The following is a 15986-nucleotide window of genomic DNA, read 5'->3' on the forward strand; positions in this document are numbered from 1 at the left end:
AAAGTGACCTGCATTTTTTCTTTTCAAATGCAGCAATTCTAAAATTACATGTTGAATGCAAAAGTTACCCAGCCAACATTTTACACATCAAATTACATTTTTTTTAAATGTTAAAAGATGGGCTCCACCTACACCAAAACAGAACAAGATTGCTGGCATATATAATTAAAAGGGAAATAGAGGAGTTTTTAAATTAAGGGCTGGAGAAAGGCCAACAAGTGTTAAGGAGCACATAGTTTGAACAGAGACATCTCTTATGGGAGGATTTATTAAACGGGGTATGCTAAATCCTAGTAAAGAGGAGAGGACAGAAATTGATAGATACAGGCAGGAATCAAAAGGAAACAGTCAAATGACCGAGTCCCATTCAATTACATCTCATGAAGACAGACAACTAAATATTGACAAATTTAATAAAGTGCATGTGTACAAATGCTAGCAGTCTAAATACTAAGGGCCTGTCTACACACACAGCGCTGCAGAAGTGAAGCTGTACCCATTCAGCTGTAGCACTTAGTTAAGACACCATCTACGCCAACAGGAGATCTCTTCCCTGTTAGTGCAGGTACTTCACTTTCCTGAGAGGCGGTAGCTATGTTGATGGGAGAAGCCCTCCCATTGACACAGTGCTGTCTACACCAGGAGTTCAGTTGGTATACATACGTTGCTCAGGAGCGTGGATTTAAAAAAAAACAAAAAACGGCAAGTCACCTCTATGATCCTGTCCCCTTCTCTCAGGCTGGTGTAATACCCAAACATCTAGGAGTGAAGGACAGAGTGGTAACCTAAGACTGAATTTACTTGCTTCTCAGAACTTTTATTTTATTTGAAGGTATTATTTTGTCTCTGTTTAATTCAGCATCTATCTACTACTGTGCATAAATAAAAGGCAAAATCATGATCTCGGAAAATTTCAATACTGTAATATTTTATTATGCAAATGTAGGAGAAGTAAAGCGAAGACAAGTTTATTTTTCCAATCAGTTTCTAAACTGGCCTCTAAAAACACATTACTCAATTAGTTCAAGAATAAAAGGTTACGTACTTGTTCAAGCTGATCATTGTGACTTGTCATTTCAAAAACATTAACAGAACAATCTAAACTCAAAGAATAATGTCAGCATTACTTCATGAAAATCAGGGCTTGATTTTTAAAGAGTTATATGTATTACTGAAAGCACACAATTACGTATACAACCATTTGCCTAATTTTCATGTACATACCCTAACTATGCATGCAAACCAGATGCTGGTACGTTTCAGTGGCCAGGGGGAGGGATAACTCAGTGGTTTGAACATTGGCCTGCTAAATCCAGGGTGGTGAGTTCAATCCTTGAGGGGGCCATTTAGGAATCTCGGGCAAAAATCTGTCTGGGGATTGGTCCTGCTTTGAGCAGGGGTTGGACTAGAAGACCTCCTGAGGTCCCTTCCAACCCTGATATTCTATGAACATGGATGCAAAACTGACCATGTATGTGTAGTCATGTTAAATGCATGGTATTATATAACTTGTTTGAAAAAAAATCAAGCTCAGCACCTCTTACTAACGCTCATTCTCTGACTAACAAAATCTGAGACTTCTCAAACTTCTACTCTAGATTAAGAAACAAGGAAAGATGCTTTCATCCTGACAAAATGCTCTTAGTGTTATTGAACTGAAGTTTAATTTACCCTGTCACTTTTACATGAAAATTACAAAGAAATTCAACAAATGTAATGCAAAAATTGAAAAATAAGTCCCACATGATTGTTGACCAAAGCAACCCTGTAAAAACCTGAAGTCTTCAAATTTAGTTTACTGATCTGAGAATTTCCCCTCCTCTCGCCAGCAAAGTTAGTCTTCAGTCATGCAATATGGTATACTTATGACACACAAAATATATGGTGTTCCAGTACAGAATATGTCAGCAAAAGGAAGTAACTAGTTAACTAGAAGAAGACTTTCAATCAGTATAAACGGATAAAAACAACCTGGGATATTTTAGCTATATAAAATCTAATGCAATGCATGGCTTATGAAAAGCAATATTTTCCAAAAATTATTATTCTTCAAGCCAGAAAAGATGTTTATATTACACACATTTACATATGATGCAATCAAAATAGCAAAAATTATAGGTTTTAAATTAGGATGCAGGTGTTGTTACGTGTCTGTTTCTTTATAAGACAAAATTAATAAAAGCAGCAAAATTACTTTGCCTGTATCTTTGTGAGGTCCCAAATCATTACTGAAGTCATTTAAGATCATCCTCTCTTTTTCTATCCTCATATGAGTAACCTTGCAGTAAAATCATAATCCTGCCTTCATAACAACTCAGGGTGTTGTCAATGAAATTATGACACAAATTCAGCATTTAAAAACATATGATGGCTAAATAGAGAAACATGAAAAGCTCCACTCCTTCCTAGATTCGATTTCAAGAGATTACTTGTATGAGAAAAAAACACACTTCAGAGTTTTAAATATAGCCACAGGCAGGAATTCATCAGATGCTCTTTCACCTACATCCAGTGCATACACAGGCATATGTATGCCTGGTGGTACAAGGATGCATGCGTAGAGCAAATCCAAAATGAAGGCCAGGACTTCTAATCTGTTGGTCTCAAAAAGTCTTCTGCAGTTTATTCCAAAGGTCTGATACACTCCCACCACCAGTCAACAAAAAGAAAAAAAGTCACATTTTCACATCTATGATGTAGCCAGAGGGCTATGTGTCAGAACCTTGAATAAGGCAACACGCACACACTCAGGGTTCCAATGCTTCAGTCTCTTGATTACTATTACCCCTTATTCAGCATTACGTTGTAGCTGAGTTCTCTATTCTGCTTCCTCTTGTGTCTAAAAGTAATTTGCATTGATGTAAGATCTTCTATCCGAAGGCCTCAAAACACTTCATTAACAATGGATTACACATGGCAATCCCTTTTGTTATGTCCATTTATCATTATTAATATTTTTATTGTGATTGAGCCCATCGATCCCAGTTAGGATAAGCACCCCTTTGTGCTAAGCACTGGACATATATGAAGATGCAGTCTTTACCCTGAAGATCTTATATATTTAAGCAGAGAAGAAACAAACAGTGATAAAGACAACATGTAAGAAAAAGATCAGAAGGTCCCTTTTAGTTTGCTTTGTACTCCCTCCACACACACCAAACCATCCCATTTGTCATGTTCCTCTGTACCAGATATGGACTGGCTACACAGCTTGCTTATACACACCAGATGTGTTCATCATAAGATTCTTTAATGCTCTGCCAGGTATGGCTGGGGTTCGATTAAATAAGATACTTTACACATTTTGTCTACCATTTACAATACTGACATTATCACCTTGTCTTTGAAGTTCAGTACGTATCAGTCTGTTAAGTGTCTCTGAATCATACTGGTTTTCTAATTACATGCCATAAACTCACAACAACTTGGTCATCTGGCTGTCCACTAGTTGCAACCACTGGCTGTAGTCAGTTTGGAATACTTCAGTCTTCTTCATGGGCATAGTTTGTGGGGACCGGAGGAGGTATTGCCCCTCAAACCACAAGCCTCAATCAGGCATGGAACCTGGGGTTAAGTTGATTTGAGGGAGGATGGTAGATTAAAATCATAAGAATCCAGATACTGTCTGTCAATTTATAATTTTTTGTTGAAAGTCGAATTTGGGGCCTAAAAATATTGATAATGTCCTTTGAACTACATAATGACATAGCATGCCAATGAATACCCATAAAATTAAGATCCTGTACAATATGCAGTATTCTGTTCTTATACTACTGAATATGATCAACTTACAATGCTGTATATCTGTCCATTGCAGATTGCACATCTCTACGGTAAACTGTACGAAGAATTACCATGACTGGGTCAAATTCTTTATCCCAGATATCAGCTGTTGTTTAAACAAAACAAAAAAAAGCAAGCATAAGTTAACATTAACTTCTAAACACTATAAATTATTTTAGATTGTTTTGTTAATCATCTTACAGGAGGCACATGTATTTTATATAATTGGTTAATTTTCTAAATTGTCTTCAGCAGCAGACAATGTAGCTTAGTTTCTTACTTTTTCATATATCAGTGCATATCTTCACTATTAAAGATATTTTTCTCTGTTACACAATAAAAATTAAAAAGTAAGAGCTTTTCAGGCAATAGATATCTTTCACTAAGCAGCTTGACTTCAATACATTATAGAATTTCATTTATTGTTGTATAATACCTTACCAAAAAAACTTGTATGATGCCTCTAAAATGACAACTGACAATAAAAGAAAAATTGGATTTATAAAGCATCATTCAAAAATTATTTTAAAGCTCTGAACAACGGCAGTGTTTCCTTAGTTGCAGTTCACATCCCCACTTTTTCATATTCATGATATTTTGCTTTATTTTTAACCCTTTTAGGAAAAGACAGAATTTGGTAAATACAGCCGGCCATGGAAACATTTAGGGGTTGTCTGCACCAGGGAGAGGGGAAAATGGAGGGGTGTTACACTGGATTAAGTCAAAAGAATCCAGTTTGAAAATACTCGTGTATGCACAACACAATTTATTGTAGTGCATTCACTCTGCATTTATGGCAAACTCAGGAGTCCTCTTTCAAAGTGAACTAACTTTGCTGGAAATCAAGTTAGTACGGTCCATTGTTCATGTGCATGCAAGGCTGTTGCAAACTACTTTGGCACTCTTCCAACAGCTGCCCCACACTGCTTTGCAGATGACCATTACTGACCTGTTTACCTGTGTGTCCTCTCCTGCTCTGGAGTCAAGTTAAAAAGATGTCCCCCCATTTATCAACTGACACACAGCCAGAATTTGTCCTTTTGCTCATGGATTCCCATTTCTCACCATAGCTACAATAATACTCCAGAAGCCCCACAACATGCCTCAAAGAGCTGCTTGGAGCTGCATCAAAACCCTGGATCTTCTCACCATCTTGGGAGAAGTGCTGGGGCAGGAAGTTCTGTAACAGCCACCAGAATAAAGACCTCTTTTTGAAGACACTGCTAGACAGATGTCTGCGAGGAGCCAAGACCAGATGCCAAACCGTACTAGATAAAGAGCAAGCAGCTCAGGAGGACCTACATTAAAACAAGGGATGACAGGAAAAAATTTGGCCAGGGACATGTAACTTGTCAACTTCTTGAGATATTGGATAGGATTTTATATAACTATACAACCTAGAAACTTGTGATGCCCGCTGCCCACTCACCCCTTCACTCCCTCAAGGATGACCAGCAAAACCAGCAAAATTCATGGATGATGAGCACAAGGAGACCCGTGAAGAGATCACCCCAGAAAGCCAGGATCTGTTCAAGACTCAGGATCCTGATATAGAAGACAGGAGAGCCAGATTCCCGACATGCAGTAATCAACCTCAATTCCCAGGCAGCAGTGCAGACCAGGACCAAGGAGGCTGATCCTATTGGACTGTAAGTCTTTTAATAATTTTTTAGATAATTTAATATTAAAGTTTTAATTCATTATTATTATTGTTGTTGTTATACAGCCTTGCTAGCCTGTGTTCCGGTGCATCATGGCCACAGCCAGTGTAGGCAGATGTGAGCTAGAGGCCTTTCTGAGTTTGAGGTCTCCACCTCCCTCTATTAGTCCATGCTGTCTGTTTGGTGCCCCACATATCCTTCCAAGACAGCAGCTACTCTGGCTAGGCAACTCGCCTCCTTCCCATACTAAAGCCCCAACTACTGAAAGTTTTCAGGCCCACACTATGGAAGGGACACATCCATGTATCTATTTTCCTTTCCCCTTCCCTCAGCTGTCCTGCCTCGAGAACGCCCAATCCCCACACCTCAAATCCAGTCTGCCACCACAAAACAGCAGCTGGCAGCATGGTGCAGCCACAAACTCTACTCTACCCTCCATCCTGCAGTAGATTCGAATAAGGAAAACATTCTTTTCCGTGAAATACAAAAGTTTATTGAGATAGTGATTACAGGAAAAGAAGTTTGGTTAGTGTTCTGACTTTACACAAGATAGACATCGACACTGCATGCCTACAAGGCCACAAACGGTACAGCTCCCTGCTGACATACAAATCTCCTTTAACACCATTCTCAGTGATAACAGTGAATCTTCACGTAATCAGTGCAGAAAGCTAGCTATTTTTCACTGCACTTTCAAGATGTCTGCAGGGCACATAAAGCAAAATCTAAGGCTGAGAGATTGTTGTTCAGCAATTATGAAGAATAGTTGCACGGCCTTCTCCCCAGGGTAGTTCGAAACTCCCTTCCACACTTATAGCACTTCTGGAGGAGAATCATCTGGGCGAACAACTTCACAGTGTATCTTGCTGGTCTGCCCTTTGCCTTCTTCTGTAAGGCCATTCTCTGCCTACTAATCACCCATCTCAGTGAAATGTCATCCAAAGTCAGGACAGCCTAAAGGGGATGTAGAGGGGATTACTATACAGCTCCCCCGTTAACTCCTCCAACACCATGTAAGCACCTCCAAGACACACCAACACTGCAAAGGCAGATCAGGAACATAATTCCCAACAGCATCTCCATATCAGGAATATATTCCCGAACACACACACTCTCCCTCAGCCTCCAAGGCACAACTGCAAAGCCAAACAGTATATACTTGTCATAAATATAAAGGGAAGGGTAACAACCTTTATGTATGCAGTAACATAAAATCCCTCCTGGCCAGAGGTACAGAATCACTTTACCTGTAAGGGGTTAAGAAGCTCAAATAACCTGGTTGGCATCTGACCAAAAGGACCAATAGGAAAGAAGATACTTTCAAATCTGGGAGGGTCGGCGTTTCAGAGACCTAAGGTGAAAACCAGACGTGGCATTTTCCTGACACACATACCACATTGTAAAACATTGGGATGCCTGGATATGAGGAGTAAGCATTAACTCTCTGGAAGATCTGTCTTTCCTAATGCAAATGGAGCAGTTCGTTGAGGGTGTTCCTGAGGAAATAGAAAGGTACATTCTGATGGGAAGCCCAAAACTGTAATTGGAGATTGGAACCAAATGGGTGGAGGCGGTGAAAAAGAAAAAAGCTAGTAGCAGTTGGAGCGGATATCAGAAGAGGCAACCCGAGACAACACTCTACCACCAGGGGCAGCCCAAGGCCCCACCTACATTCCAAGGAAAACCCCAGACACCTTATCATCCCACCACTGCCATCATGTCAAGGTTCCCTCCCCACTCTGAACTCTGGGTTACAGATGTGGGGACCCTCATGAAAGACCCCCTAAACTTATTTCTATCAGCTTAGGTTAAAACTTCTCCAAGGAAGAAGTTTCCTTTCCTTGTCCTTGGATGGTATTGCTGCCACCACCGAGTGATTTAGACCAAAATTTAGGAAAAGGGCCACTTGGAGTCCCTATTTCCCCAAAATATTCCCCCAAGCCCCTTCACTCCCTTTCCTGGGAAGGCTTGAGAATAATGTGAATACCGACCAGACCCTTTGTCTCTAGGACACTGAAAATCAATCAGGTTCTTTAAGGAAGAACTTTATTTAAAGAAAAAGAATCACACCTGCAAAATCAGGATGGAAGGTAACTTTACAAGGTGATAAAAAGATTTAAACACAGAGAATTAATCTCTAGGCTCAGCTTCAAAGTTACAAAAAACAGGAATAAAACTCCCTCTTAGCATAGGGAAAATTCACATGCTAAAACAAAAGATAATCTAACGCATTTCCTTGCCTTTCCTTACAATTTCTGTAATTTAAGATGCATCATTTCTGGTATGTTTTCAGGAGATATTTACCTGCTTGGTCTCTCTCTCCGTCCAGAGAGGGAACAAACAAAGAGAGTATAAACAAAACCTCACCCCCTCCACCAACCCTCTCCCAGATTTGAAAGTATCTTCTTTCCTATTGGTCCTTTTGGTCAGGTGCCAACCAGGTTATTTGAGCTTCTTAACCCCTTACAGGTAAAGTGATTCTGTACCTCTAGCCAGGAGGGATTTTATGTTACTGCATGCATAAAGGTTGTTACCCTTCCCTTTATATTTATGGCAATACTGCACAGACAAAAATCCCAATGCATGCATCACTTACCATCTCCAAGATTCCCTCCCACCTGAAAAGAATCTCAGGGATGGTAAAGCCAGAAATTCGTGTGAAAAAATTGCTATCACATTCTCCCTAGAACCCGAACCATAACCACTTGTTATGAACAAATACCTGCACAGCTATGGCAGCCTGCATTGGCCAGACCATTAAGTACAGGGATTTTATCAATGGCGAAGGGCTGGCAAACCTGAACGAGAGAAAATGGAAAACTTGTGATAAAATGTTCATGGACATCATTTCAGAATCCATGCCCCCCACCCTTCACCAAAAAAATCCCACCCCACATCACCACACCACATCATGAGAGATCCAGGGAGGTGGTGGCAGAGAGCTGTGTCTGACGACGGGAAGGGAATCCAACAAGAAGATTTCCAGGAAGATTGCTGCAGTGGCAAAGGACCGCATGGCAGTTACCAGGGAAAGCACTGTCGTGCCCAAAGACAGTATGGAAAAAAGATAGTGAGATGCAGAGGCAACACCTGGAGGCAATTCAAAGCCAAGATGTCCTGTTGCAATGCACCCTACTACTAAGGCAGTAGGCAATGCAGTACTGCAAACCAACACCCAGCCATGTTATACAGCCCCTACAACAGGAGTTCTCAACCTTTTTCTTTCTGAAGGCCCTTCCCAACGTGTTATAAAAACTCCACAGCCCAGCTATGCCACAATTACTATTTTCTGCATATAAAAGCCAGGCCACCATTAGGGGTAGCAAACAGGGCAATTGCACAGGGCCTCATGCCACAGGGGGCATCGTGAACCTAAGCTGCTCAGACTTTGGCTTTAGTCCCACCTGGCGAGGTTTGGGGCTATGGGCTACAGTCTTGTGTGGCGGGCATTTGGCCTTCTGCCCTGGGTCCTAGCAAGTCTAACGCCGGCCATGCTTGGTGGATTCCCTAAAACCTGCTGAGAACCACTGCCCTACAACAAAGGCCTCTGGGAACAACAACTCCTCCCCGCTGTACACTTAAGCACTGCTCCCAGAAGCCTTTCCCCAGCTCAGGGCATGGAGAACAGTGGCACTTGGAAGACAGTTCCTTTGAGCCTTCTACGACCCCTAGTAATTTTGAGCTTCAGCGCTCAACACCAGAGGCGCAACAAACAAGAAGAGGCAGAGCCAAGCCGTATACTTGCCTGTGACTTCAAGCTTCTTAATCGTTGAGTTGACTCCTGAGTATTGCACTTCCCCGTTTTGTTTCATTGCTCTTTTAATGAACGGGCTCTTTGTTATTAATATAGTGTTTCATAATTAAAAAAACTGTTTCATTTTCGTTTCAGTTGAAGATTCATTTGTTTGTCACTAACCGATTGTTTAACAATTCAAACCTTTAAAATTTAGTTTCTATGGAGTCGACAGTTCATTTTTCACAGAAAATAATTAAGTTTGTACTAATTCATAAGGCTTTACAAAGATACAAGGTACAAGACAGACTGCCACAGCACTGAATTGCCACTGCCATAAAAAAAGCACTGAGCTGCACAAAACACTTCCAGCCCTTCCCCCCTCCGCTGCTTAACAGCTGGATGTACAGCTGCACAATTTCAGGCCTAAAGACTCAAATTAAGTGCAGTGCACATCCAGATGATATTGCCTCCGCTGTTCACATTTTGTACTGGACACCTTGCTGGCTGTTCAACTACTGAGCAAGTGTCTGCACCTCAGCTTCCCACCCCTCACTAAGGCTTTCTCCTTTGCTCTCACAAATATTGTGCCAAATACAACACGCTGCTATAATCTTTGGGACCTTTTTCTGCTGCTTCCAATCTATTCCACAAAAAGCGCCTACTCCACTACAAACAACCAAATGCACACTCCACTACCATTCTGCAACTACTGAGGCAGCAGTTAAACAGTTCCTTCCTTCTATCCAATTACACCTCTACCTCGATATAACACTGTCCTCGGGAGCCAAAAAATCTTACCGCTTTATAGGTGAAACCACATTATATCAAACTTGCTTTGATCTGTCAAGAGTGCGCAGCCCTGCCCCCGGGAGCACTGCTTTACCGCATTATATCCGAAATCGTGTTATATCGGGTCGCGTTATATCGGGGTAGAGGTGTAGCTTGTGAATGGCTTCATTAACCAGGGAAGCAGAGGAGCTAGGTCTCTCAAGATAACCAGAGCAATGTCCACCCCATTAATGTCCATAGCATGCCCAGGGATAAGTCCATTGAAGTAAACAGAGCTGAGTTCCAAAAGATCCTGGCTTCATGGACCCTTCCAGACCACCCAGCATTTCTGTCCATAAGTTTGCTATGGTGGTGACAAGCCCTTGGAGCACCACGGAGAAATACTCTTTTCTGTTTATGAATTTTGATGCCTGGTTGGGAGGGAGGGGACAAATAATAAGCATGTGACTCCCATCAACTATCCCAATCAGCTTGGGAATTCCATGTGTGAAAAGCCAACAATAACCATTGCAACAGCATTTTTTCTCTGGCATCACACACCGGCATGACTGTGGTAGATCTTTCCATGCCGAATTGGTTTGCTACAGCCTGGAAGCATTCAGTGGTGGTCACCTTACAGAAGGCAACTGTGTCCCACTTACTCATGCGTATGGGCACAGCACGCTGCTAGGCTGCCGCTGTATTTAGCTCACTTCACACATCCAGAAAGGCTGTCTTCCCCATTCTGAAATTCTCTCACCACTGCTGGTCATCTCAGATTAGCCTTATGTGGTACCAAACCCAGCACATTCTTAAACATTACTTTTCTCTTTTCAACTTGGTATCTTAAAAGCCAGGGTAGGCATTAATTTAAAGAGCAGCTGCTAGTAGAGGTGTAAGTCTAAACAGCAGTGTAAATCAACAAAGCATGTCCTTTTAAACAAGTTAGATTTTTAAAAATATCACCAAAAATCTTTTTTAAAAAATTTCTAACCTAAACCCAGATTTAGTTTATTCATTTCATATAAGATTTTAAGCAACTACCACTTTAACATAGCTACATGAAAGCAGTATTCAATTATTAAATTACTACCACAGTAAAAACATGCAGAAATCAAATGCATAGAAGTTTAGCTCCACCAGGTCCAACACAAGCGAGTTTAACACATGGTGGCATTCCTCAAAACTATGATTGGCAAAAATTATTTTTGATGTTCTGGCATAATACGAGAAAACTAGTGCCCCACGCACACACATATGCAGAGTTTGTCTATTAATCTTCACATATTATTGGGAGAATACATGATATAGTTTATTCTATACAGAGCAGACAAACAAGATGTGGACATCTTTGCCATTTGCAATACTGTTTATTTTAAACTGTTTTATTTTGGTAACTACAGAAATATGAGGGGCTAAATTCAGCCCTAGCTAAATGGGTACAACTCACTACTGACACCAATGGATGTCAAAGATGTCTGATTATGCTAGGAATGATTTTGGCCAACGGGTATTCAGTCAAAATTTACCCTTGTTAATAGCTTAACTGGGATTTAAATATTAGTAGGTAATTTCTGCAGGTCCACTATACTTGGATGAATGTCACTCTATTTAGACCTTAACTATCATTGCTGTTAAAGGAAGTTAACTACATGCATCCCAGAGGAAAATAGAACACTAAATGCCTATAGCAAAATTCAACCTTGTAACAAATGACAATGCATACAATACAATGACAAACAACAATCAGTGTGATGGACAAGATCAAGCAATATTTTTAACTTGAATGTTCCTTGAAGCAAATGTGCTCTCTGCTTTGGGTCCCCTGAAGTTCTGCAGATGATACCCTTTAAGCACAGTTGTACAGCAATGGATGTATGGCTGTCAGGTTAAGGGGCTGATATTAGGGAACAGGTCATTGTTTGAGTTTTAATTTTTTTTTAAATGTACATACAGAAAACAGAGTTTGGGGATTTTGCAGAAAGAAGTCTCAAAGTAGCAAAGTACATGAATATTTTTAAACTGCAGCAGGCCATAACATAGAACTGTAGTACTGACTGTGCATTTTCATCATTCCTTCTGGGATCCTATGCTTTCATTTTTACAGATGACTTAGTAGACACCCACAAAACCATACAAGCTCTCATTCTTGCAAGAGCCCTGTAATTTGTTGCTACTTAAAAAAGGGACTCTGCACAGTTTCATAAGTAACCTCAACTCCCACTGCTATATGAAAGGATATTTTAAAAATCTTAACTTAGGGTGGATGATCTGTTCCAGAGCTAGTGTGATCTGAACAGATTTAACTTTAAAAAAAAACAAAAATGCTCTCATTCAGCTTCAGAATCCTGAAATTAGACTAATCCTGTATGACTAACAAATACACCAGTCAGCTTTATATGTTGATTATCAATCCTTGACACACTGTTTTATAGAAGGCTATCAATGTGGGTGTTCCAGAAACCAGACTTGCACATAATCCTTTAATCTTCCATCAAGAACACACTCCGAATGGTCCAACAGAGCTAGAAAGGGAACACACCAACCAACAATCTAACTAGTTCCGATAGGTTGACTTTTTTCCATCTTTGGTATATACTGCCACCCAAAAGAGACAGAGTATTAAATATCAGGTTAGTGCTCTGTCAACTGTCTCAATTGTACATATGAAACAGGACTTGTTCAAAGGTGATATATAGGTCTGGTACCGCTAATATGTAACAAAGTGAAAGACTCATCACTTTTCCCTCACTCTCAGAGCTGGTCGAGAATTTTTCAATGAAATGTTTTGTTTTCTGACTGATTCAAAACAATGAACTGAATCTGTATTTCCCTCATCCCAGGTGAGTGCCCTAACCAGTGGGCTATAGAGTTTGTCTCATTCTGGCCCAAATAATATTTTATTATTTAAACGAAGTTGAAGATTGCCAACAGGAGAGATTGAGAAAGGCCCATCCCCAAAAAAACAAGTGGTTAGGGCATTGACATGGGATGTGGGAGATGTATGTTCCAATCCCTGCTCTGAATACCCAAGCACTGGGTTATTAGTTATTCTGGGATATCCCGCTCTGGATTTTTGTGAAAAATTCTGAAACATCTCTGGTTCACTCTGTTGCAGAATGGGAAAAATGTTCACAATCTCAAAAATGTTTGCAGGACATGAGAACTGTTTCCCCACTGAGCTATACTCCCAATGCTTGGCAACTGCAAATAAAGCTATATTAGTTTCCAGGCCAAAAACAAAACCCATGCAAGACTGGAAACCTTTATTCTGGAAAGTGTTGAATTGTAAGGGCCTGTCTCTCCAGCTCAAAAAACAACAAACGTGGTCTAGCTGCACACCTTTCAAAATCAAGGGCCTATAAACCTATACAGATGTGCCTTCATAGTGGTGGATGCTATCTTTTGTGTAATCTTCAGTATAGCTTGGAGGAGTTTTCTTATTTACAGCAATCTGAATATGTTTACATGAGAGCTTTCAAAGTTGTTTTATCATAACCAGACACCAGCAAATTCACGGATTCTGTTTTCTCCGAGCAAAGATTTCATGAGGACCAGAAGAATCTAATTTCAGTCACGCCTATGCTAAATAATTCCAGCTTGGAGCACAGATGATAAAAAGTCTCTTTGTATCTGCTCTCAGAACATCATAGTGACAGTTACAGAGAACCTCTATGCTCTCTCTAGTTGGATTTTAACAGAAACTGGTAACCTGCCCTGTATTCTCCACAAATTCCTGCTGACAAGATGTTCTGCTAGTTCTCAAGTGATTCCACTAGAAGGAGTTTTATTTCACCCTCACCCCACAACTCCCAGGCATTTCAGTTAGTCATTCAATATAATGCCAAAATGCTTGTGGCTTTTCAGATTCCTTTGCTGCTTGTCTGCTGTGGGGCACGATGAAGTTGATAGAACATGCTCATTCACCAACATCCCTCAATTCCTCTTCTCCTTTGATATCATCAACTTCTGCTGCACTAAGTCCAATTTAGTCTGCAAGCTCCTCAGGACAGGAAAGGAGAGGTTACTTTGTACAGTAACTTGAGTTCTTTGAGATGTGTGAACCTATGAGCACTCCAAGTCAGAATACGCATGCCCTTGATTGGATATTTTTGTCAGCGGTGTCCACAGATCTGCATCTGCGCCCTAGACAAACTCATGCCCCAAATGAGGATATATAGGGAGGACCGACCACCACTCCAGTTTCTTCTCAACCACAAAAGTCCCAAGAGAGGCTCCCAGGCCCAGAGGAAGGGGGGCAGGCCGCACAGCACCCAGAGGAACACACATCTCTCAAGTTACTGTACAAGATGAGTAACCTCTCCTCCTTCTTTGAGTAGCGTCTCCATGGGTGCTACAAGTCAGGAGACTCCCTTCAGCATGGAGGAGGGTGCCAAAGAAGTGGATTTAGTACGGATCATAGGACAATGTCACCAAAAGCCATGTCAGCCACAAGAGAGTAATTCCAGTAAAACGCACATGGTGAAGACCAGATGGCCACCCTGCAAATATCTGAGATGAAAGTGAAGGGAAGCCCAGAAGAGCATAGTCCTGTCAAGTTAAAAGGCAAGAGCTTTTTTAATGTTCAGTGTATGGAGGCTCACTTCTTCCCTTGAAGAGTAAGGCTTGGAGTAAAATACCAGGAGATGAATCTCTTAACAGTGAATTCGGAAGAGACTTTAAGAAGGAAGCAAGGGTGTGAATGCAGAGACACTTTATCATGGTAGACCACTGTATATAGTGGGTCCACCATCAACAGTCCAAGCTCCCCTATCATCCTGGATGAAGGAACAAGGCAGTAAAGGAACAAATGAAGGAGGGTACAACTCTCCATAGGTTCAAATGGGGGTATCCCTCAGGGCACTAACATGAGGTTCCATGGTGGAGTTGGTTTCTTGGGTAAGGGGGAAGAAATTGAATAAGGCCTTTAATAAAGCTTGCAGTGGTGGGCTGAGCAAAGACTGAGAATCCTTCTATGGAAAGGTGAAAAGTTGTGATGGCAGCGAGGTTCAGGGAGCTCAGGGATAAGCATGGGGTCTTTAAATTCAGCAGGTAATCAAGGATGTGAGCCAAAGAGGATTTGAGAGGAAGCAAAGCTTCATGACAGGTTTCAGAGCAGCAGCCGTGTTAGTCTGTATCCGCAAAAAGAACAGGAGTACTTGTGGCACCTTAGAGACTAACAAATTTATTTCAGCATAAGTTTTCGTGGGATACAGCTCACTTCTTCAGATGCATAGAATGGAATACACAGACAGAAGATATTTATACATACAGAGAACATGAAAAGGTGGAAGTACACATACCAACTGTAAGAGTCCAATCAATTGAAATGAGCTATCATCAGCAGGAGAAAAAAAACCTTTGAAGTGATAATCTAGATGACCCATAGAAGGTGTGAGGAGAACTTAACATAAGGAAATAGATTCAATTAGTGTAATGACCAAACCAGACTGTCACCTGAGAGTCTTTGAGATAATGCAGAGACCTCTCATCATCATCACTAAACAACTTTGGGCCTTCAAAAGGAAGTTCTTCAACCAGATCTTGTACCTCCTGTGGGAGGCCAAAAGACTGCAGCCAGGAAGCTCAGAGCATGATCACTGGCGTAGCCATGCAACATGCAGCTGTGTCAATGGTATCTAGTGAGGAGTGGAGAGATGCCTTGGAAACTGTCTGACCCTCTATCATGAGGGCCTGAAATTGCTGTCTCTGCTCCTGAGAAAGGTGTTCAATAGAGAAGAAAATTTTGAACAGACTGTGAAGTCATACTTTGACATCAGGGCTTGATAACACTGGTCTACAATTTTTGAGAAGTCGTCTGCTTCAGAGATAAAATGTGATATTTATTATGTATTTTGATGTGCTGAATTCAAAAATGACAATTAAAACAACTGATTGGCTACTGTTTCTAAGATATTTAAGTTTTTACATTTTATGTCTATGTATATTGTGTAGATAGAGTTTTAATCATCAATTGTAAACCTACGTCTTTTCATGTGTTTATGGTTGCTTTACATGATAATATTTCACCTGTCCTG

At 40.8% G+C, this 15986-nt stretch overlaps 1 protein-coding gene across 4 annotated transcripts in view; it reads right to left on the reverse strand.

Moving 5' to 3' along the window:
- The window catches only part of UBR3 (ubiquitin protein ligase E3 component n-recognin 3), a 217063-nt gene that overhangs the window by 124476 nt on the left and 76601 nt on the right, over positions 1-15986 (reverse strand). For all 4 annotated transcript variants that reach the window (XM_030580246.1, XM_030580243.1, XM_030580245.1 and 1 more), the window contains exon 19: positions 3793-3889. In XM_030580246.1, coding sequence (XP_030436106.1) covers positions 3793-3889 — 97 coding nt within the window. The remainder of the gene's footprint in view (positions 1-3792; positions 3890-15986) is intronic.

This window comes from Gopherus evgoodei, chromosome 11 (assembly GCF_007399415.2).
Source record: "Gopherus evgoodei ecotype Sinaloan lineage chromosome 11, rGopEvg1_v1.p, whole genome shotgun sequence".
NCBI lineage: Eukaryota > Metazoa > Chordata > Testudines > Testudinidae > Gopherus > Gopherus evgoodei.